The sequence below is a fragment of the Chlorocebus sabaeus genome, chromosome 16 (genome assembly GCF_047675955.1).
Source record: "Chlorocebus sabaeus isolate Y175 chromosome 16, mChlSab1.0.hap1, whole genome shotgun sequence".
Classification (NCBI taxonomy): domain Eukaryota; kingdom Metazoa; phylum Chordata; class Mammalia; order Primates; family Cercopithecidae; genus Chlorocebus; species Chlorocebus sabaeus.
In genome coordinates this window covers 48,643,561-48,665,604 of record NC_132919.1, presented here as the reverse complement: position 1 = coordinate 48,665,604, position 22,044 = coordinate 48,643,561, and the positions used below count along the sequence as shown (strand labels likewise).

The following is a 22,044-nucleotide window of genomic DNA, read 5'->3' as shown; positions in this document are numbered from 1 at the left end:
CCATGAGTCTTCATGTGCAAGCTGCCTTTTTGAAAGATAGATGGCTTTCATGTGGAGAAACTTCAAGGATAAATGGCATACGCAGTAACAATTTTTGTCTTTTTCTGCTTAAATTCTTTTGGGATGAGAGTTGTGGTCCATGATATTTTGAGATAGTATATGATTTTTAAAAAATAGTATAGCTTTTCATGGAGACATTTAACAAAAGCTACTCTAAAGTTAAATGAGGTCTAGCACCAACGATTTTTTCACTACATTGGACCTTTTTTTGTGATACTGATCTCCGAATGATCTTGGTTCATACTTAGTGCTAATACAGTAAGAATTAATTATCTTCATGGCTGGGTGTGGTGTCTCACTTCTGTAATCCCAGCACTTTGGGAGGCCAAGGCGGGTGGATCACCTGAGGTCAGATGTTCAAGACCAGCCTGGCCAACATAGTGAAACCTCATCTCTACTAAAAATATAGAAATTAGCTGGGCGTGGTGGTGGGTGCCTGTAGTCCCTGCTACTTGGGAGGCCAAGGCAGGAGAATCGCTTGAACCCAGGAGGCGGAAGTTACTGTGAGCTGAGATTGTGCCCTTGCCCTCCAGCCTGGGCAACGGAGCGAATGAAATGGAAGCTCTTCATTTATTTAACAAAAGTCCCTTATTTGTACATTGTTCCATTTAAGTGTTCTAAATAAAGTGAAGTTGCCTGGGTGGGTGGGAGGATGGGAAATGCTTGTGGAATCCTTTCTTAGGTTTGAACTTGGTGTTTTCGGTGTCACAGCTTGTTTTATTTTCAGTGTTAATGCAAACCCTCAGACCAAATGCTTCTGTGCTAATATCTGGATCTATGGTATTACAGAGGAATGCAGGCAGTAGTTCAGATGGAACCGAAGATTCCGATTTTTCTACAGATCTCGAGCACACAGACAGTTCAGAAAGTGATGGCACATCCCGACGATCTGCTCGAGTCACCCGCTCCTCAGCCAGGCTAAGCCAGAGTTCTCAAGGTAAAAATCTTCATTTTTCCTTACCACTCCTCACATCTGGCTGACGGGCCCATCACATTATTTTCCTAGTTAATGTGGAAACTGGTCCCTTGGCTTGGTGTAGATGACAGTGCACCAGATGATTGGTAAAATGTGGAGTGAATGCAGAGTTGTCAGCTCTTTAACAATGCTTCTGTTGGGGGCTGCTATCCAGTTTGTAGACCCAAAGGAACTGTGGATGGTATAATGGATAGAGACACATGTATGTCTTGAGTCATTTGTGTTTTTTTTGTTTGTTTGTTTGTTTGTTTTTTTAGATCGCCGTGTCTCCATCAGTAAAATGAAAATGTTATCCCTTCACTTTCTGTTTGAATGGTTTAGGCTTAGGGACTTGAAGTCCAGATGGTATCTGACTTATGGTGGTTTGATTTAATTATTATTATTTTTTTTAACTTTACTGTGGTGCTAAAGCAATATGCATTCAGTAGAAACTTTTCGAATTTTGAATTTCAATCCGTTCTTGGGCTAGTGATATGTGGCCGAAATATTTTCTTGTGATGCTGAATAGTGGCAATGAGCTATAACTTCCAGTCAGGGAGCCGTAACTCCCAGTCAGCCATTTGATCATAAGGGTAAACCAGTACCCTTCAGTGTACTGTCTTCAATAAATTACATGCAATATTCAATACTTTATTAAAAATAGGCTTTGTGTTAGATGATTGTGCACAATTGTAGGCTAATGTAAGTGATTTGAGCCTATTTAAAGTAGGCTAGGCTAAGCTATGATGCTCGGTAGGTTAGGTGTATAGTGCTTTTATTTTCTGGAGACAGGGTCTTGTGCTCTGTTGCACAGGTTGGAGTGCAGTGGTGTGATCTTGGCTCACTGCAACCTTGACCTCCTTGGCCCAAGTGATCCCCCCACCTCAGCCTCCTGAGTAGCTGGGACTACTTGGGAAGTCTTGTTATGTTATCCAGGCTGGTCTCAAACTCCTGGACTCAAGCAGTCCTTCCACCTTGGCCTCCCAAAGTACTGGGGTTATAGATGTGAGCCATCATGTTCAGCCTGTAAATGCATTTTTAACTTATAATACTTTCAACTTATGATGGTTTTATTGGGACTTAACCCCATTATAAGTCAAGGAGCATCTGTAGTCTCTTGGACTTGTTATTGGCAGAGGCCCAGTACTTCTAAAACCATGTTTAATTCTGGAATGTAATCCAATACACACTTGATAAATATTAATAATTGTACCAAAATATCAGTGTGGAAATATGGAATTTTGCTTTGGTAATAAAGAATTGAGAATCTTGGGGTTGGAAGGTAGTTTGAAGTATCTCTAGTGCATTTAGGCATCTGGGGTTAGATTTGGAGGGTACCCTTGACCCCTCCTGGCTCTTCTCTGGTATTCCCTGAGGAGGAAAGAAGGTTGTAGCTAATATAGAGAGCTGATGATCAATAGGTGGTAATAGATTAGGGGAAAAAAGCTTTAACATGTTTTGAGCAGTTCAACAGTGTTGCTTTGGTTACTTTTTTTTTTTTCTGAGATGGAATCTCGCTCTGTCGCCAGGCAGAGTGCAGTGGCGTGATCTTGGCTCACTGCAACTTCTGCCTCCTGGGTTCAAGCAATTCTCCTGCCTCAGCCTGCAAGTAGCTGGGACTGCAGGCATGTGCCACCATGCCCAGCTAATTTTTGTATTTTTAGTAGAGATGGGGTTTCACCATGTTGGCCAGGATAGTCTCAATCTCTTGACCTCATGGTTTGCCTGCCTCGACCTCCCAAAGTGCTAGGATTATAGGCGTGAGCCACCATGCCCTGCCGCTTTGGTCACTTTTATATGAGTATGTTGCACAATGAGAGAAAAACCATCAGTTTTTCAAGCAAGAAAGTGGGAATATCCCCTTTAACAACTATTCTTAACTTTATTTTTGAATTTAGGATTTCAGCTAAAGTATTGCTATTGTCTCTTGATTTCTTAAGCTTTAAATTTTTACCACAATGAGACTATGGATAAATAGCTACTGTAACTCAAGCACTATGTTATGTCCTAGGAACCATGATAGAAAAATCATAGTTCCTGTCCTCAAGGATCTTACAGTTCAGTGCAAGATATAGATATGAAAAGTGGTCATGGGAATATATTATGGCAAGGGCTGTGAGAGGGGTTTGCATAGAGTACTACAGAAGCCCAGAGGTGGGATAGCCAACTTAGGGCAGCACTCCCACAATGATGAAGTCTTTTTTGTTGTTGTCGAGACAGAGTCTCGCTGTGTTGCCCAGGCTGGAGTGCAGTGGCATGATCTTGGCTCACTGCAGCTTCCGCCTCCTGGGTTCAAGTAATTCTCCTGCACCAACCTCCCATGTAGCTGGGATTACAGGTGAGCATCACCATACCTGGCTATATTTTGTATTTTTAGTAGAGACAGGGTTCGCCATGTTGTCCAGGCTCATCTTGAACTCCTGATCTCAAGTGATCTGCCCACCTCGGCCTCCCAGAGTGCTGGGATTATAGGCGTGAGCTGCCGTGCCTGGCTGCACACTGACGTCTTAAAGGCTCTGATAGGAATTTACAAGTTGAAAGATGGGAATATGTTATTCTCGGCAGATGGAACAGCATATGCTAAGGAAAAGACATAATGTTCGTAGAAAGTGTAATTGACCATGCCCTAGACACCTGAAAACTAAATATTCAAAACAGCTAGGAAATGCGTAAGCCCTGGGTCTTGACCTCATGACCACAGAGTTGCACAACTCCGGGGTACCATTTACAATGTCATCCATGTAAGGTGTTCCTCCCTAGAGCAAAATGTAGATCATATTGTGAAAGGAGGCCCCTGGAGATGTACAAATTGATAACCTTGTTGTGTGCTAACTTTTCTCACCCGAAAGTTTGGAAATTTTCAGTTTTCTTCTTTGGAGAGTCTATAAGATTTCTTCAGATTTTTTGTTGTTAAAATATCCGTTGGGGGGTGCAGCTGTGAGAGAGTGAGGCTGACACCTGACCTGTGCATCCTGCCCTCCAAAAAAAAAAAAAATTAATTAATTAAAATAAAATATACTTTAGAGAGGATTTTGAATGTTCTCACCACAAAGAAATGACAAGTGTTTGAGATATGGATATGCTAATTATTTTGATTTCATCATTACACAATGTATACATCTATCAGAACATCACAGTATACTCCATAAATATGTACACTTACATGTCGATTAAAACAAAACTAAGACTGCTAGGGGCTTACGCGGAGGGAGTTGAGCCAGCATCACCACAATGATGTTGGAGAGCGAGCAGTTCCTGATGGAGCTGACCAGACTCTTCCAGAAGTGCTGGACGTTGGGCAGCATCTGTATCACCTTGAAGAAGTAGAGTGGTCGAACCAAACCCGTTCCAAAGAAAGGTTCTGTGGAGGGCTTTGAGCCCTCAGACAAGTGTCTGCTAAGAGCTATCTATGGGAAAAAGAAGGTTAGCACTGTGGTGAGCTCCAAGCAAGTGAATAAGTTTCAGAACGCTTATTCAGACCTACTGAGTGCTAACATGGATGGGCTGAAGGGACAAAAAGAACAAAAGTAAGAAGACAAAAGCAGTAGCACAGTAAAGGGCACAAATTTCCTGTTTTCACCAATTAACCACTGAATTGCTATTTTTTCCTTTGGGTTTTACTTTTGGCCACATAGCTAGGTTTCTGGTTCCCCCACACTAGGTGTTTTCACATAAGATGTAGGATCCTTTTGCAAAGAATAGCTGCAATGTTTATAGGGTAGTTGTGGTAAAAATCTAGTTTATTTTACATTTGGCTAATTGGTCTGTACTGCATGGTTATATACTCCTGGATTATAGATTAAAAGTCTCCATAGTCATCTCTGTAGAAAGTAAGCTATCATTAAGCATGTCTGTTTATCAAAAAAAAAAAAAAAAAACGAAAACATATCTATATATATTTTAAAAAATGCTTTACTTTCAGCTTTGAATTTCTTTCATTTCCTTTGTCATCAGGTTGGAGATATAAAAGGGGGGCACTGAGTGCCTCAGAATAGGTTTTTCCATCCAAAAAACTTAAAATGCTGCATTCCTATTTTACCTTTATGAATCTATTATGATTGTGCTAGAGAGAGTAATAAGAAAGAAAAAAATTGGCCCCTTAAGAAAGGAAATCATTTTGTTTGTTGTTATATCTTTGTTAATAGAATATCTGTTCTATGGTGGGTTAGAAAAAGGGAAGAATGAGAGGATGCAGCTAATATTTATAAAGCGCTGTGTACCACGGATGATGTTAAGTGCTTCACGTGCATTATCTCACCTATTGCTCACTACAATGTTATGAGGAATGTGCTACTAGTATTTTCCTTTTCAATAGGTCAGGAAACAGGCTTGGAGAAAATAACTTGCCCAAGATGCCGTAGCTAGTTGGTATGAATCACATTTAGTCATAATTCCAGAACCTAAACTATTAATGCTGTACTACATTACGTCTCTATACCTGAGCTAGGCTCTTTTGCTTATATTTTATTTAATTAAATAGACATTTTAAGGATTTGTTGGATTTTTTGAAACATGAAGAGGAGGAGGAGGAGCTACATTCTAATAAATTATATGGATAGGAAGTAAAACAGATTTCCATCTTTTTTCTTTATTTTCTTTTAAAATCGGGATCAGATTCCAGTCCTGTTCGAAATTTGCAGTCTTTTGGCACTGAGGAGCCTGCTTACTCTACCAGAAGAGTGACCCGTAGTCAGCAGCAGCCTACCCCAGTGACACCGAAAAAATACCCCCTTCGGCAGACTCGTTCATCTGGCTCAGAAACTGAGCAAGTGGTTGATTTTTCAGATAGAGGTGAGTGGGTATGGTATGACTTAGACCTATCACAGAGCATCTGGGTGAATTTCTTTTTAAGGAGGGCTTGGGGCCACTGCAGGTAGATGCCTAATACTTCAGCTAGATGAATGCTGTTTGCTTGTTTCCTTTCTTATGTCTTGCTGAGGACAGTTTGATATCAGAATATTCTCAAGGTGCAGAGTAACTGGAGTATATTAAAATGGACCTATAATAGGAAAAAGAGACTGGGGCCTTCTTAACCACAGATGAAAAGGGCTTGAAGCAGACTTTTCTTATAGCCATACTTCTCAGCCCATTTATCTCCAAATTTCTTCATGCAGAGGTTACCGACTGGTGAACTACTTCTAGCCTCTCCGCATGGTTGGTTGGTTTGCGTGCACAGTGTTTAAAATTTTTAAAATTTGTTTCTAGTATTTGAAAACACAGTGATTTCATATAAAAACCTGGATTAATCGTTTATTTTAAACAATGAAAAGATCTGGGAACACTAGGTGGCCAATCACCCATAGTAATAATTGGCTGGAGTTGAATAGTAGCTGTCCCCTTTGGATGGACAATGAGCTGTCTATTTGGCCTTGCTGAGCCCCTGTAGCCATTTGGTTTGCAATTCCTGATTTACAGTCTGGAATTTCAAGATTGAATTGTTAGACTACCAACAGGCTCACTCAAGAGTCTAAGTCCATTCACATCTTACACCAAGCCTGTCCAGTGTCATCAAGAAAGACAATCACTGTCACTTATCTTCTGTCCTGTGTCTCTCCTGGAAGGGAAATGGGATAGTAATTGTTTTTGTGTGTGTTTTTTTTTGGGGGGGGGCGGGGAAGGAGTCTCGCTCTGTCGCCTAGGCTGGAGTGCAGTGGCGCGATCTTGGCTCACTGCAAGCTCTGCCTCCTGGGTTCACGCCTTCCTCCTGCCTCAGCCTCCCAATTAACTGGCACTACCGGTGCCCGCCACCATGCCTGGCTAATTTTTTTTTTCTGTATTTTTAGTAGAGATGGGGTTTCACCATGTTAGCCAGGATGGTCTTGATCTCCTGACCTTGTGATCCGCCCACCTTGGCGTCCCATAGTGCTGGGATTACAGACGTGAACCACTGTGCCTGGCTGTAATATTTTTAAAATTTATTTCCATCCAGTTTTGATTATCCATGATTAGCAACTCAGGAGAAATACAGATAGGTGTAATAGGTAAAGTACAAATTTAATTTTAATTAGAATTTAAAGTTGCACAAAAGGAGTGGTGTAGAAGTGCCTCTTCATTTTCCACTTAGCTGTCTAGCAGACAAATAGCTGAAAGTTACTGGTTAAATCATAGAAAAAGAATCTGGGAAGCCCATAAACTCATCTGAATAGTAAACCTCTAAATAAATGAACCTCACTCGTGACTTCTACCAATTGTTTTTGCTTTAGAAACTAAAAATACAGCTGATCATGATGAGTCACCACCTCGAACTCCAACTGGAAACGCACCTTCTTCTGAGTCTGACATAGACATCTCCAGCCCCAATGTGTCTCACGATGAGAGCATTGCCAAGGACATGTCCCTGAAGGACTCAGGCAGTGATCTCTCTCATCGCCCCAAGCGCCGTCGCTTCCATGAAAGCTACAACTTCAATATGAAGTGTCCTACACCAGGCTGTAACTCTCTAGGTCAGTGTGCCCCAGCTTCATGACATCCTTTGTTCTGTGGTTCTCTCTCCCAGGATCATCCAGAAATGTTTTGTGTTCTGTTGGGGTTTAGCTTCTTAGGCTCTTCGTGGTCATGTGCTGAGTGATAATGAGTTGCTCACTTGAATAAAAGCCTTTCTCTTCTTGACCGATGGTCCATAATAATAGACCTGGTTGTAAGGAAATTAACTATGATGAACAATTTAGTTTATCAAGAGCTTTTCCCAGTGAAAAATTCACTCCTTTACCCAGCAAAAACAAAAAAGACTATCTCCAAATATCTTATTGCATGGCACATAGCTCATACTCAGTGAGGACTAGTTAAGGGTAAGCTAGTACAGAATAGTGGTTGCGCAGCCATAGCTGTTAAGGAAATGAGGAAAACATTTCCTGTCAGGAGGCTGTGAAATTAAGAGTACACATGAGACCCTAGCCTTCTGTAACTTTAGTAGCTTTAGGTCTTGTGCTTTGTGTGCTTAGTAAGTATAAAGAAGATAAAATATTTCTTCTGTGATAAATATCTTATTTTCTTATGAGTTTTACCCCTTAGTGAATTACTTTAGAGATTCTTGGAGTGGTTTGAACCTTATTTGTGCACCTTCAGTGAGCTGAGGTGCGTATATTGGGCTTAAGCTTTTGTCTAGAGTTGGAAGAAACTGATTGGGAGATAAGGGGTCTTTCACTACTGGGTCTACTTCTCAAATTCATACTTTGCATGTGGCTATCAAGTTTGAAAAACGGTAGAACAGAGTAAGTTACTGCTTGGCAGGCCAACAGTACACTTTCTGTAGTGGTTTTTTTGTTGTTGTTTGTTTGTTTTTGAGACGGAGTCTCGCTCTGTCGCCCAGGCTGGAGTGCAGTAGCGCCATCTTGGCTCACTGCAACCTCCACGTCCCGGGTTCAAGCGATTCTTCTGCCTTAGCCTCCCAAGTAGTTGGGATTACAGGCGCCCACCACCAGGCCTGATTTTTGTATTTTTAGTAGAGACGGAGTTTCGCCATGTTGGTCAGGCTGGTCTCAAACTCCTGACCTCATGATCTGCATGCCTCTGCCTCCCAAAGTGCTGGGATTACAGCATGAGCCACCATGCCCGGCCTTTTGTTCATTTTTATAGAGAGACAGGGGTTTCACTTTGTTCCCCAGGCAGGGGCGCAGTGGCATAATCATAGCTCACTGCAGCCTCAACTCCTAGGCTTAAGTAATCTTCCCATCTCAGCCTCCCAAGTAGCTGGGACTACAGACATGTGTCTTGGCTTTTTTTTTTTTTTTTTTGGTCTTATTTTTTAGGGATGAGGTTTTTTCTGTGTTGTTCAGGTTGGTCTTCCAACTCCTGGGCTCAAGCAATCCTCCCCACTCATGCTGAGTAGCTGGGTCTACAAGCGTGAGCCACCATGCCCAGTGGTTTTCTGTAGTGTTTAATTAATTTGGATCATTTCCTGGTCTTATAGCAGTTTCTCAGATAATTTCAAACCATCAAAATGAATAAATACAGCAAAGTTCTCTTGAACTCCATACCAGTTGTCACTCAAAGAGGATAATTGTTTCAGGCCTGCATTGATTTCCTTGGAATAAATAATGAAAAACTAAGAAAGACAACATATTATACTAGTATAAGAGATGATGGCTAATGTGCTGTAAGAGTTGAAGGGGATCTACTTGCCATGCAGCAAGAAAAGGAATTTTCTTTTGCTTCTGCTTGTTACTAACCATTTGTTGCTAAATTGTTACTTTTATGTACTATATTTGGTCATTCATGCAGTAAATATTTACTGAATATTGGTCATGTGCCAGACACTGTTTTAAGTTATGAGGATGTAGCTATGAACAAGTCAAAGTCTCTGCTCTCATGGAGCTTATAGTCTAGCTGAGGAAGGCAAATAGATAGATGTATAATGTATCAACTGGAGGTAAATACTGTGAAGGAAAATAAAACTGGGAGTACTGAGGGTAGGATATTGTGTGCATACATACATGTATGCATACATATGTATATGTATATGTGACATAGGAAAAGCTACTCTGATATGGTCACATTTGAGCAGAGACTTGCTGTTTGAATATTTTACAATAAACATTATGGGTAGGGAGAACAGCAAGTGCTCTGGGCAAGAGAATAATTAACCAGTTTGAGGAACACTTAGAGGCCAGTATACCTGGGGCAGAGTGACCAGAATGGAGAGGAGGAGGTAGGCGAGAATGGGTCCTGATTGTGTTATTTATGCCCAGGAGTTAACCTCTTAATGGGGTAGACCATAGGGTAAATAAAAAAGATGTTGCATTAGAGGAAAGTTTATTTGTATTTATTTATTTATTTGTTTGTTTATTTTGGAGACAGAGTCTCATTCTATAACCCAGGCTGGAGTGCAGTGGCGTGATCAGTCACTGCAACCTCCACCTCCTGGGCTCAAGCGATTCTCGTGCCTCAGCTGCCTGAGTAGCTGGGGTTTACAGGCATGTGCCACCATGCCTGGCTAATTTTTTGTATTTTTTAGTAGAGACGGGGTTTTGCTATGTTGACTAGGCTGGTCTCAAACTCTTGGTCTCAAGTGAAAAAGTTTACTTTGACTTTGGTTTTCATGTATTGGAACTTTGAAAAATATGAACCTGAGCTTCCAAAGTATCCTTTTTTTTGAGGCAGAGTCTTACTCTGTCACCTAGGCTGGAGTGCAGTGGTGCGATCTCAGCTCAGCCTCCGCCTCCCAGGCTTCATTGGATTGTCTCCCAAGTAACTGGGACTATAGGCACATGCCACCATGCCCAACTAATTTTTGTATTTTTTATAGAGACAGGGTTTCACCATGTTGCCCAGGCTGGTCCTGAACTCCTGGGCTCAAGTGATCCTCCCACTTCAGCCTCCCAAAGTGTTGGGATTACAGTTGTGAGCCACTGCACCAGGCCCCAAAATATTCTTGACCCTAGTCTATTCCTTAAGAATTTTATGTACTTGTGAAAAATTAAAGCTCTATAAGAAAGTTTGAAGTGCATTAAGTAAAAATTTTCCTTCACTCATGCCCCCAGAACCGTGCCACAGATACAAAACTTCTGTTTGCAGTTTTCTATGAATGCTTCCAAGAAGTTTTTCTACATATATAAGCACACATATATGTACATGTATTTCCTTTGTGTGATTATTCATAAAAGGGAAAATAGGATACATTCGTTGGTTGTACATCTTGGATATTTTACGTTATTAGTATTTAGAGGTCTGTCTTTTTAAAAGATGTGGAGAATTTCATTATGTTGATAGTTCATAAATATTTAAATTGTCTCATTCACATTTAGATTGTTTCTCATTTTTAGCTTTTTTGAACAATACTGTAATGGGTAGCCTTTTATGTACATATTTTGGTGTCTTTCTAGCAAATCTGTAGGATAAATTCATAGCAGTGGAATTTTTAGGTTAATAGATAAGCTGTTCCTTTTTTAACGTACATGGTAGATTGGTTTTCATTAACATGTAGAAGAAAACATGACCTGAATAAGTTACTAAGAAGTATGGATATGCCCAGGCACGGTGGCTCACGCCTGTAATCCCAGCACTTTGGGAGGCCAAGATGGGTGGTCACCTGAGGTCGGGAATTCGAGACCAGCCTGGTCAACATGGTGAAACCCTGTCTGTATTAAAAATACAAAATTAGCCGGGCGTGGTGGCGGCGCTTGTAATCGCAGCTACTCAGGAGGCTGAGGCAGGAGAATCGCTTGAACCTGAGAGGTGGAAGTTGCAGTGAGCCGAGAACACCCGATTGCACTCCAGCCTGGGCAACAAGAGTGAAACTCCATCTCAAAAAAAAAAATAAAAGAAGTATGGATACATAGTATCTGAAAAGCAAGTCTTGCAATAGTAATGACACTCCTTTATATACATATATATATTTTTTGAGACGGTCTCTCTATCACCTAGGCTGGAGAGTGGTGGCGTGACCATGGCTCACTGCAGCCTTGAATTCCTGGGCTTAAGTCATCCTGCCACCTCAGCCTTCTGAGCAGCCAGGACTACAGGCATGGACCACCATGCCTGGCTAATTATTTTTATTTTTGTAGAGGTGGAGTCTCACTATGTTGCCCAGGCTGGCCTTGAGCTTTTGGATTCACGTAGTCCTCATGCGTTGGCCTCCCAAAATGCTGGGATTATAGGTGTGAGCCACTGTGCCCAGCTGACACTATGTTGTATATATGGTATTTGATCAGTGAGGATGGTTTTTCTGTCCGAGATAATTTTGTGGATCTCTAAAATTGCATTTTTTTTTTCTTTTTTGAGACGGAGTCTTGCTCTGTTGCCTAGGCTGGAGTGCAACGGTGCAATCTTGGCTCACTCAGCCTCTGCCTCCTGGGTTCAAGTGATTCTCCTGCCTCAGCCTCCCGAGTAGCTGGGGTTACAGGCATGCATCACCATGCTGGTCTAATTTTTATATATTTTTAAGTAGAGACGAAGTTTCACCATGTTGGCCAGGCTGACCTCAGGTGATCTACCTGCCTTGGCCTCCCAGAGTGTTGGGATTACAGGCGTGAGCCACCGTGCCTGGCCCTAAAATTGCATTTTTAATAATACAGTCCCAGAGAAACGGTAGCCTGAATGTTCTAAAATCACCCACTCCCCAGTACTTGGACTGTTTTTTCCTTTTAAAGTTTATTCTGTAAATTATGTTGTGTAAGCTTTAAACTCCCACTGTCTTCTTTACCTCAGATTAAATATATATATATATATTTGTAATGAAAGATGAAGATTTTTGTAGACTCGCTATTCAGCTTAGCTAACTTTTTATCCCATTAGAATTGTCCTCCGAGCCCTTTCAGTCTTAGGTGTTTTATAAACCTTTTGGTTGAAGAGAAATATATAAAAAGGAAATAAGGTTCAATTCCCTGTGTGTTTTCAAAAAAACCACAGGAAAAATAGATGAATGAAGAGAAACCCATTTAAATAAAACAAGCTTTCGTGTATTGTTATTCCTTATGTTTTTCCGTCTTCAGAAGGCCTTGTGTTACTGCCTGTTTCGGGCGTGGTGGCTCATGCCTGTAATCCTAGCACTTTGGGAGGTGGAGGCAGGAAGATTGTTTGAGTCCAGGAGTTCAGGACCAGCCTGGGCAACACAGTGAGACCCGTTTCTACAAAAAATTTTAAAATAGGCCCAGCGTGATGTGAGCCTGTAGTCCTGGCTACTTGGGAGGCTGAAGTGGGAGGATCACTTTGAGCCTAGGAGTTGAAGGTTGCTTTGAGCCATGGTTGCACCACTGCATTCCAGCCTAGGTGACATAAAAATATTTTAAAAAGTAAAAAAATCTGATTATAGAAGAATCCTAAATCTTTAAGCAAAACTCTGTTCTCCCTCCAAAAAATAAGTATTTAATCTGGTTTAAAGTTATGTAAATATGTTTACTTATATGATAGAAAAGGCCATTTCTTTCTCCATTTTTCATAAATTTATTTTGAGTATTGAAAGGGGTTAAATTCAGGTTGGATAGCATTGCACAGTAGAAAGAAAAGTACACTTATTATACATATGACCTGATTAATTTAGCGTAGGAGAGTTACATTCCACCAAAAGAAAGTGTTCCTCTTCATTCTCTTGTGCTTTATCACAAATGTTGACTTCATGACATTTTGAGATTTGAGAAGTCTAAGAGCAGAAAGAACTATGGTTTATATTGATCATACATAAGCATGTTCAAAGATAGCCAGATCCATCCTGTGGAAGAAAAGAATGAGTGCAAGTTATAGCCCTACCAGCCTTACCTTTGGTGGATTCAGTCTGATCAGACATATATTTGATAAAAATGATGTAGCGAAAAAACAGGTTTGTCGTAGAGAAACATACTGCTTTCTAAGCTTGTCTTCTTTCTTGAGATTGAGTTTTCCCTCCTTTAACAGGACACCTTACAGGAAAACATGAGAGACATTTCTCCATCTCAGGATGCCCACTCTATCATAACCTCTCAGCTGACGAATGCAAGGTAATTGTGTTCTCGTTTATTCAACATATGCTTTTTGAGTGCTTACCGTTTGCCAGACACTTTACTAAACACTGGGGATACAGTGGCCAATAAGATGGACAGGGTCCTTGTTCTTACGTTGTAGTCGAGGAAACATAAAAACCAATGTGCTTTTTTAGAAAAAACTAGTTAAACAGACAAAAGAATTGTAATATGTTATGAGTGATTTGAAAGAAATTAACAAGGAGATTATGAAACATTTGGAACATCAGCTGCTAGTGCATTGATATTTTCTATTGAAAATTGGCTTCGAAGACTGCTAGGGACTTATTCCACTAAGGAATAATTTGCATATTTTATTTGCATAAAATTTGTGATCTTAATATTTATGCATTCAGTTCTCTTCTTATAAATCTATGAAGTCATTTTGCTTTTAAAAACTTTTCATAATTCTTGTTCCTTTTTCTGTCCTTTTCTGTGAAATACTTTTTGTTACTTTCAGTCACACCTACTCTTGGCTAATTCTTCTTTTAAATTCTTGAAACATAGCTCCTAAATAACCTTTGGGATTTTGAGATAACGTATTTAGGAGTAGAAGCTCAGATCCTATTTGTATGTTCCTGTGTGGGTTGCTGTTCCCAAGGATGGAACCAAAGATCTAATTATGGGGAAGCAAGAGTGGAAAATGTTATTAAATGGATTGCTTGAGTAGTATTGGATAGGTTATCTAAGCTGGTTAGACGAAAGTATTATTGTTGTTTTTGTTGTTACTTTGCTAATGATGCCAGGGTCACAGGTTTATTCCTGTCTGAGCCAATTTCATTGTGAGGAAAATTAGATTCCCTAGCTAACATTGATTTTCCTTGATTCAGGAATTTGTTCTCTTATTTACAGGTAGACTGCAGGGGTGAAAGTTTCTTTTATGTGGTTAGTCTTTCAGCAAAGTAGTGTACTTTCCATGTTTATATGGATTTTAAGGTCAATGACCCTACTCTTATTTTTCTTCATTCCAAATCTTTTTATAAGCGGCAGTTCCTTCTGCTCTGTGTAAAAGTAAGTTGTAGATCTTCCCATTGTCTTCCCATTAGCCTGGGACTAAATCAAAACAGAAAAAGCTGTGCCCCCATCTGTGTCAGAAGCAGGCAAGTCTTTAGGTACTTCTTTCTCAGAAAATAACTGCGATCCCTGCTTGTTGAGAGTTGTTGTCTACCACTTGTCTCTAAATGTAATGATCTGATACTATGGATGGTTTTACATAAAAATCTTATGACATGTCTTTTGCTTTTGAAATTGTTAGTTTATAACAATATGACTGTGTTAAGTTAAGCAGTTTATTTTAGAAAAAGAAAAATTTAAGTTTAGAGAAGAAAATTCTGATAAAAGGAAAACATTTCTATCCTGAATTTATCCTCTTTGTTTCCTCTTCTTTGCAAGGGGCATTAGGCTCAGCATAATCCATCTTTACTACTGGAACATGTGCATGGAGGATCAGGAGAATTTCTGAGATGATATATTTTTATTACATTTAGAACTGTAAGTGGAAAGATTAGACAAATTCCCCACATTTATTAACAGCTCTAGTGTTTTTGAAGACCCTTCATATACGTGATTGCTTTTGAGTTTCCCAGGACACCCTTGCGATTAGTGATGTTACATTTGTATTCAGTCATATATTTCTGTAGCTGCATGTACCAAATACAGGTATCTGATGATTCAGTGAATAAAAGACTGCATTTAAGGAGCTCATGTTCTCATAGGGGGAGGCAACATAAACCTTCAAATTAATAAGTAAATAATTTTGTGCAATGATAAATATTGTGAGGAAAAAAGACGAATGATAGAGTCTGTTTTGGGGGTGAGGGTAGGGATAGCCCTGCTTTTCCCAGGATGGTCCAGGAAGACCTTCCTGAGAAGTTGGCATTTGATCTGGGACATGGATGATGGCAAAGAAGCAGTTGTGTAAAGATCTAGGAGAAAAGATACCTAAGTAGAAGGAACAGCAAGTGCAGAGGCCATGAGGCATGGCTAAACTGATGGGTTTGAGAGGCTGAATGAAAGTAGGTTGTGTATGGCTGGATCCAGATCATAAAGGACCTTGTGGACTTTGGCACAGGAGTATACTTTTGTTCTGATAGAATGAGAAACTTTTGGGGGGCTTTAACAAAGGCATGATAGGATTTCATGCACACTTTTTAAAACTGAAGGCTTGCTAACGTGGAGAATGGAGTGTAGAGGCAAGAGTTGATGCAGGGTATAAGGTGCTTGGGAGACTGCATGGAAGTTCAGGCAGTAATTGGTGGACTGGACTAGCTTTGTATCGGCAGCAATTCTAAGACTAGGTTGGATTCAGGATACATTTTAGAGGGGAGCAACCTGTTAGGCTTGCTGATTGATTTGATGTGAGGTGTGAGAAAAGAGAAGAATCTAGGATAACATTCAAGTTGTTGACCGGATCAGCTATTTAGACAGTATTGCTGTTTATTAATACTGGGAAGATTTGGGGTGGAGCAGATTTGTGGAGAAATGCCAGGCGTTCTGTTTTGACCATTCTGAGTTTTAGTGGTGAAGTGGAATAAGCAGTTGGATATGAGTTCCCAATTCCCAGATTATGAAACAGAAACTATTGAGAGCTGATGTCATTTGTCTGAGGTCATGTAACTACAGAGTTAAGTTTCACTGGAGACTTGAACCCAGGTTTTCTTTTTTTTTTTTTTCGAGACAGAGTCTCGCTCTGTCACCCAGGCTGGAGTGCATTGGTGCAATCTCGGCTCACTGCAACCTCAGCCTCCTGGATTCAAGCAATTCTCATGCCTCAGCTTCTTAGGTAGCTGGGATTACAGGTGTGCGCCACCACACCTGGCTAATTTTTGTATTTTTAGTAGAGACGGGGTTTCACCATGTTGCCCAGGCTGGTCTTGAACTCCTGGCCTCAAGTGATCTGCCCACCTTGGCTTCCCAAAGTGCTGGGATTACAGATGTGAGGCACTGCGTGTGGCCAAACCCAGGTTTTCTTTTTTCTTTTTTTTTTTGAGACGGAGTCTCGCTTTGTTGTCCAGGCTGGAGTGCAGTGGTGCAATCTTGGCTCACTGCAACCTCCGCCTCCCAGGTTCAAGTGATTCTCCTGCCTCAGCTTCCCAAGTAGCTGGGATCACAGGCGCCTGCCACCATACCCTGCTAATTTTTTGTATTTTTAATAGAGACAGGGTTTCACCATGTTGGCCAGGCTGGTCTCGAACTCCTGACCTTAGCTCATCTGCCCGCCTCAGCCTCCCAAAGTGCTGGGATTACAGGCGTGAGGCACCACGCCCAGCCCAAACCCAGGTTTTCTAATGTTTCCTTTGTACTTCATACTCTATTCTTGCACTTCCTCATGCTTTTTTTTTTATTTGTTGTACTTTGGGAAGAGTCCAGGCTCAGAGTCATCAGACATGATTAAAACCTTAGTGATCCCATCATTTAGCTGTTATCATTTCAACTTCTCTGATTCTGTTACTGGCTGGAAGGCAGAATGTGAAGCTTGCCTTATCTCTTTCTTGTAGAGATTGTGATAATAAGTGTGAAGACGCTTTGAAAGTAAAGTACAACATAAATCCAAGGCATTATCATTGTATTCTTATGCTTTAAGTAAACGTAGTCTTAGAAGCAGGTGGATTTATTGACGTTGTTGATGGTTGCAGGTGAGAGCACAGAGCCGGGATAAGCAGATAGAAGAAAGGATGCTGTCTCACAGGCAAGATGACAACAACAGGCATGCAACCAGGCACCAGGTATGGGCCTTGTTAAAGCTCTGGCCACTCATAGTTTGAGGTCCGTTTCTTGGATCTCCTCTATAATTGTCTTCAGGCATGTCTATGCCTCATTTCCTGTGATATGTCTTCCAGATGTACTTAGAATCACGTTTCTTTTTCAAACAGTAAATTTTCATAAAACACTTCTACCTCATGAAGGAATCATGCTATCTGTAGTAATAGTAGTAGTACTAGTAGTAGTAGTAGTAGTAGTAGTAGTAGTAGTAGTAGTAGTAGTAGAAGAAGAAAATTCTGATTATTCAAAAGATTACACTTGCTGCTTCATTTCCTCACTTGGCATCCTTTAAGACTATTGTAGCTTGCTTTCAAACCTCTCCACTCTGCTAGCACCTTTCCAAGGCCACCAGTGACTTTTCCCCAGCATTTGACACTCGCTGACTATGTTATTTTTCTTGTACTTGTCTCTTCCCTTGGTTTGTAGGGAGCATCCTGGCTTGGTCCTAATCCTCCTCCTGCCTCTCTGAACATTCCTGCCACATTGGTTGCACTTAATTTCTTGTTCTTCCCTAAATGCCTTTGGTCTTCACTCTTGCTGTTTTCCTGCCTGGAACACTATACCTGTACGGAGAAGAGATTGTATTTTCCTTCAAGGCCTGTGCAGTTCTCAGCTGTTGCAGGAATTTTTCCCAAATTCTCTCCCACTGTTAATGAATTTCTTCCTTATGTATTACCATTGTAGCGCTCTCAAAATATGCCTTTGCGTCTTTGTGACATACTGTATTTTGTTCATCATTTAGGTGTCTGTTTTTGCAGTTAGATTAGGTGGATAGCAGAGATGTATAGTGATAAGGAAGAAGTTTGGCTTTGGAGCCAAACAGATGTGAATTTGAATACTCATTAACTCTAGCTATGTTGTCCTGGGCAGGTCAGCTAACCTATTTCTTTGTTAAGAAGAAGAGGTGAATAATGCCTTCCTGGCAGGGGAGTCAGCTAAATTATGTATGTAAAGCACCTCTACTCAGTGCTTGGCAGGTAAAAAGCACTCCATAAGTGGTAACTACACTTTTCTTCATTGTCTATCTTGGGTGTTATTTTATTTTATTTAATTAATTTATTTATTTTTTAAACAGAGTTTTCACTCTTTTTGTCCAGGCTGGAGTGCAATGGCGCGATCTCGGCTCACTGCAACCTCCGTCTCCCGGGTTCAAGAGATTCTCTTGCCTCAGTCTCCCAAGTAGCCAGGATTACAGGGGCACACCACCACGCCCAGCTAATTTTGTATTTTTAGTAGAGACAGGGTTTCACCATGTTGGCCAGGCTGGTCTTAAACTCCTGACCTCCAGTAATCCACCCACCTTGGCCTCCCAAAGTGCTGGGTTTATAGGCGTGAGCCACCGTGCCCAGCCTTGAGTTTTATTCTTACTCAGTTTTTCTATTTAAATGAATATATATAAATGAATTTTTGTACCACTGTTGATCAGATCAATAAGCATTAATTGGAAAACAGTTCTTGTTGCTTTGGTGGAGACATCCATCCTTAGTTTATGTTAATAGTAAAATAAGTTTGTACTCCTGAACCTGTATTTAACTGACAGTAAAGGTGGTGGGGTGATGATTACCTGATTTGGAATTTTTAAATTGCCATATTCATGAAAAAATTAGCTGGGCATGGTGGTATACACCTGTAGTCCCAGTTACTTGGAAGGCTGAGACAGGAGGATGGCTTGAGCTCAGGAGGTAGAGGTTGCAGTGAGCCATGATTGTGCCGCTGCAGTTCAGCCTAGGCGACAGAGCGAGACCCTGCCTCAAAAATAATACAAATGAATAAAATAAAATTGCCATATGATTTGCAGTGTGGCTAGAACATTTCTGGCGTTTTTTTCTCTTTACATTTAAAAAAATGTTTTGGTACCTTCTTTTTTTTTTGTTTTTAAGACAGAGTCTTGCTCTGTCTCCCAGGCTGGAATGCAGAGGCGTGATTGGCTCACTGCAACCTCTGCCTCCCAGGTTCAGGTGATTCTCCCGCCCTCAGCCTCCCGAGTAGCTGGGATTACAGAAGCACACCACCATGCCTGGCTAATTTTTGTATTTTTAGTAGAGACGAGAATTCACCATGTTGGCCAGGCTGGTCTTGAACTCCTGATCTCAGGTGGTTGGCCCGCCTTGGCCTCCCAAAGTGTTGAGATTACAGGCGTGAGCCCCGAAGTGTTGAGATTACAGGCGTGAGCCACCTGGTTGGCCCGCCTTGGCCTCCCAAAGTGTTGAGATTACAGGTGTGAGCCACCGTGCTGGACCTTGGCACTTTCATTTTGAAGCTTAGCTTTATAAGCAGTTTTCTCTCAGTTTTCTCCTTTTTCCTTTTAGGCACCAACGGAGAGGCAGCTTCGATACAAGGAAAAAGTGGCTGAACTCAGGAAGAAAAGGAATTCTGGACTGAGCAAAGAACAGAAAGAGAAATATATGGTGAGGAAAAGTTAAATATTTAATGAGCATGAACTCCTGCTATCACATTTGATTCCTTTTGCTTTCTGAGCTTATGCCTTTCAGATTTGCCATTTAGTATGCTCTACATGTGAATACTAAGTGACTCTTCTATGGCACTTAGAGTTTATTTCATCCCCTAAAACTGAGTTGTTGAGAGTGGAAACAGGAGGTCTTGGGAAAATGAAATACCATTAGAATTTAGATTTAAAAAAATTTGATCCTCTGGTTGTTCATAAATTTTACTTTCATCTTAAAGGGTTAAATTTACCCACTAGAACACATGCCATGGCACTGGAAACTTATGTATGAAGAAAAATAGTCAACCTTAATAGTAGGCTGCTTATTTTAATGGAAAAATAGATTTCCTCCATGATTAAAAGGTATTAATCGGGTGAATATTCTATAATAGATATTCTTGTAGTATTTTAACATTTTTTTCTAATTTTAGAAGTAATTATCTTACATTTGTAAGATAATTTAGAGTGATTAAGCAAAGTATATGGAAGAAAACAAGTCCTACCACCTAAAAATAGCCACAGTTAGTGTTTTTGGATATATCCTAGCTTTTTCACAATCCCTTATTTATGTAATTGCCTCCTTACTGTATGTAGCACTTTGAATTCTGTCTTTTCACTTAAACATCTTTTTTTTTTTTTTTTTTTTTTTTTTTTTGAGACTGAGTTTCACTCTGTCAGCCAGGCTGGAGTGCAGTGGCATGATCTCAGCTCACTGCCACCTCTGCCTCCTGGGCTCAAACAATTCTCCTGCCTCTGCCTCCCGAGTAGCTGGGATTACAGGCATGTGCCACCACGCCTGGCTAATTTTTGTATTTTTAGTAGAGACAGGGTTTCACCATGTTGGCCAGACTGGTTTCGAACTCCTGACCTCAGGTAATCTGCCTGCCTCAGCCTCCCAGAGTGTTGGGATTACAGGTGTGAGCCACCATGCCTGGCCTTAAACATCTTTTTTTAGGAAAATATTTTATTATAAATGTATTAATACATGCTTACTACTGAAAATACCAAAAATATAGAGAAGAAACATTCCAATAAAAAAAAATTGTCCTTCAAGATACAAACCACTGCTTAACATTTTTCTTTTTTTTTTTTCTTTTTTTTTTTGAGATAGAGTCTTGCTCTGTCACCCAGGCTGGAGTGCAGTGGTGCAGTCTTGGCTCACTGCAGCCTCCGCCTCCCGGGTTCAAGCAATTCTCTGCCTCAGCCTCCCAAGTAGCTGGGACTACAGGCACCCGCCACCACTCCTGGCTAAGTTTTGTATTTTTGGTAGACACGGGGTTTCACCATGTTGGCCAGACTGGTCTTGAACTCCTGACCTCGTGATCCACCCACCTCGGCCTCCCAAAGTGCTGGGATTACAGGCGTGAGCAACTGTGCCTAGCCTTTTTTTTTTTTTTTTTTTTTTTTTAGTATTTATTTATTTTAAATTTTAGATAAGGGGGTACATGTACAGGTTTGTTACATGCATGTGTTGTGTGATGCTAAGATTTAGGCTTCTATTGATCTTATCCTGTCACCCAAGTAGTGAACATAGCCCCTGATAGGTAGTTTTTCGACCTTTGCCTGCCACCCCACTTTTGGAATCCTCGGTGTTTATTGTTCCCTTCTTTGTGTGCCTCTGTACCCAGTGGTTAGCTCCCACTTATAAGTGAGAACATGCTGTGTTTGGTTTTCTGTTTTTGTGTTAATTTGCTTAAGATAATGGCCTCCAGCTGCATCCATGTTGCTGCAAAGGACATGATTTCATCTTTTTTATGGCTGTTCTTTTAGTTTTTTTCTGACATTTTAGTTTTTTTCACAGAATTGGAATGTTTTCTTATTTAGCCATTAGAATAGATTCTTAAACGTAGGGCATGTGAATACTTACTCAGGGCATGGCTTCACTAAGACAAAAATATGCCAGACTATGTATAGTTGACCCTTTGTATCCATGGATTTTGTTCCTGTGGATTCAGCCAACCACAGATCGGAAATATTTGGGGAAAAAAATGTGCGTTTGTACTGAACATGTACAGACTTTTTCTTGTCATTATTTCTGAAATAGTACAGTATAACAGCTATTACATGGCGTTGACATCACATAAGTAATCTAGAGATTAATTAAAGTATACTGCTGGATGTGCCCTGGTTATATGCAAATATGACATCATTTACATATGAGACTTGAGCATCCATGGATTTTGTTATATGCAGGAAGGTTGGGGGGCGTTCCTGGACCTCTTCCCCCAGGGATATCAAGAGATGACTGTATTTACTTTTTTTTTTTTTTTTTTGAGACAGAGTCTCACTCTGTCACCTAGGCTGGAGTGCAGCAGTGGTGCAGTCGCAGCTCACTACAACCTCTGCCTCCCAGGTTCTGGGTTCAAGCAATTCGCTTGCTTCAGCCTCCC

At 40.7% G+C, this 22,044-nt stretch overlaps 1 protein-coding gene across 2 annotated transcripts in view; it reads left to right on the top strand.

The window, feature by feature from the left end:
* KAT7 (lysine acetyltransferase 7) overlaps window positions 1–22,044 on the top strand; it is a 39,505-nt gene that overhangs the window by 2,407 nt on the left and 15,054 nt on the right. The window contains exons 2-7 of one of the 2 annotated variants that reach the window (XM_008011575.3): window positions 850–997; window positions 5,630–5,806; window positions 7,219–7,458; window positions 13,343–13,425; window positions 17,082–17,171; window positions 19,518–19,616. In XM_008011575.3, coding sequence (XP_008009766.2) covers window positions 850–997; window positions 5,630–5,806; window positions 7,219–7,458; window positions 13,343–13,425; window positions 17,082–17,171; window positions 19,518–19,616 — 837 coding nt within the window. The remainder of the gene's footprint in view (window positions 1–849; window positions 998–5,629; window positions 5,807–7,218; window positions 7,459–13,342; window positions 13,426–17,081; window positions 17,172–19,517; window positions 19,617–22,044) is intronic. The other variant, XM_008011577.3, reaches the window with a different exon arrangement.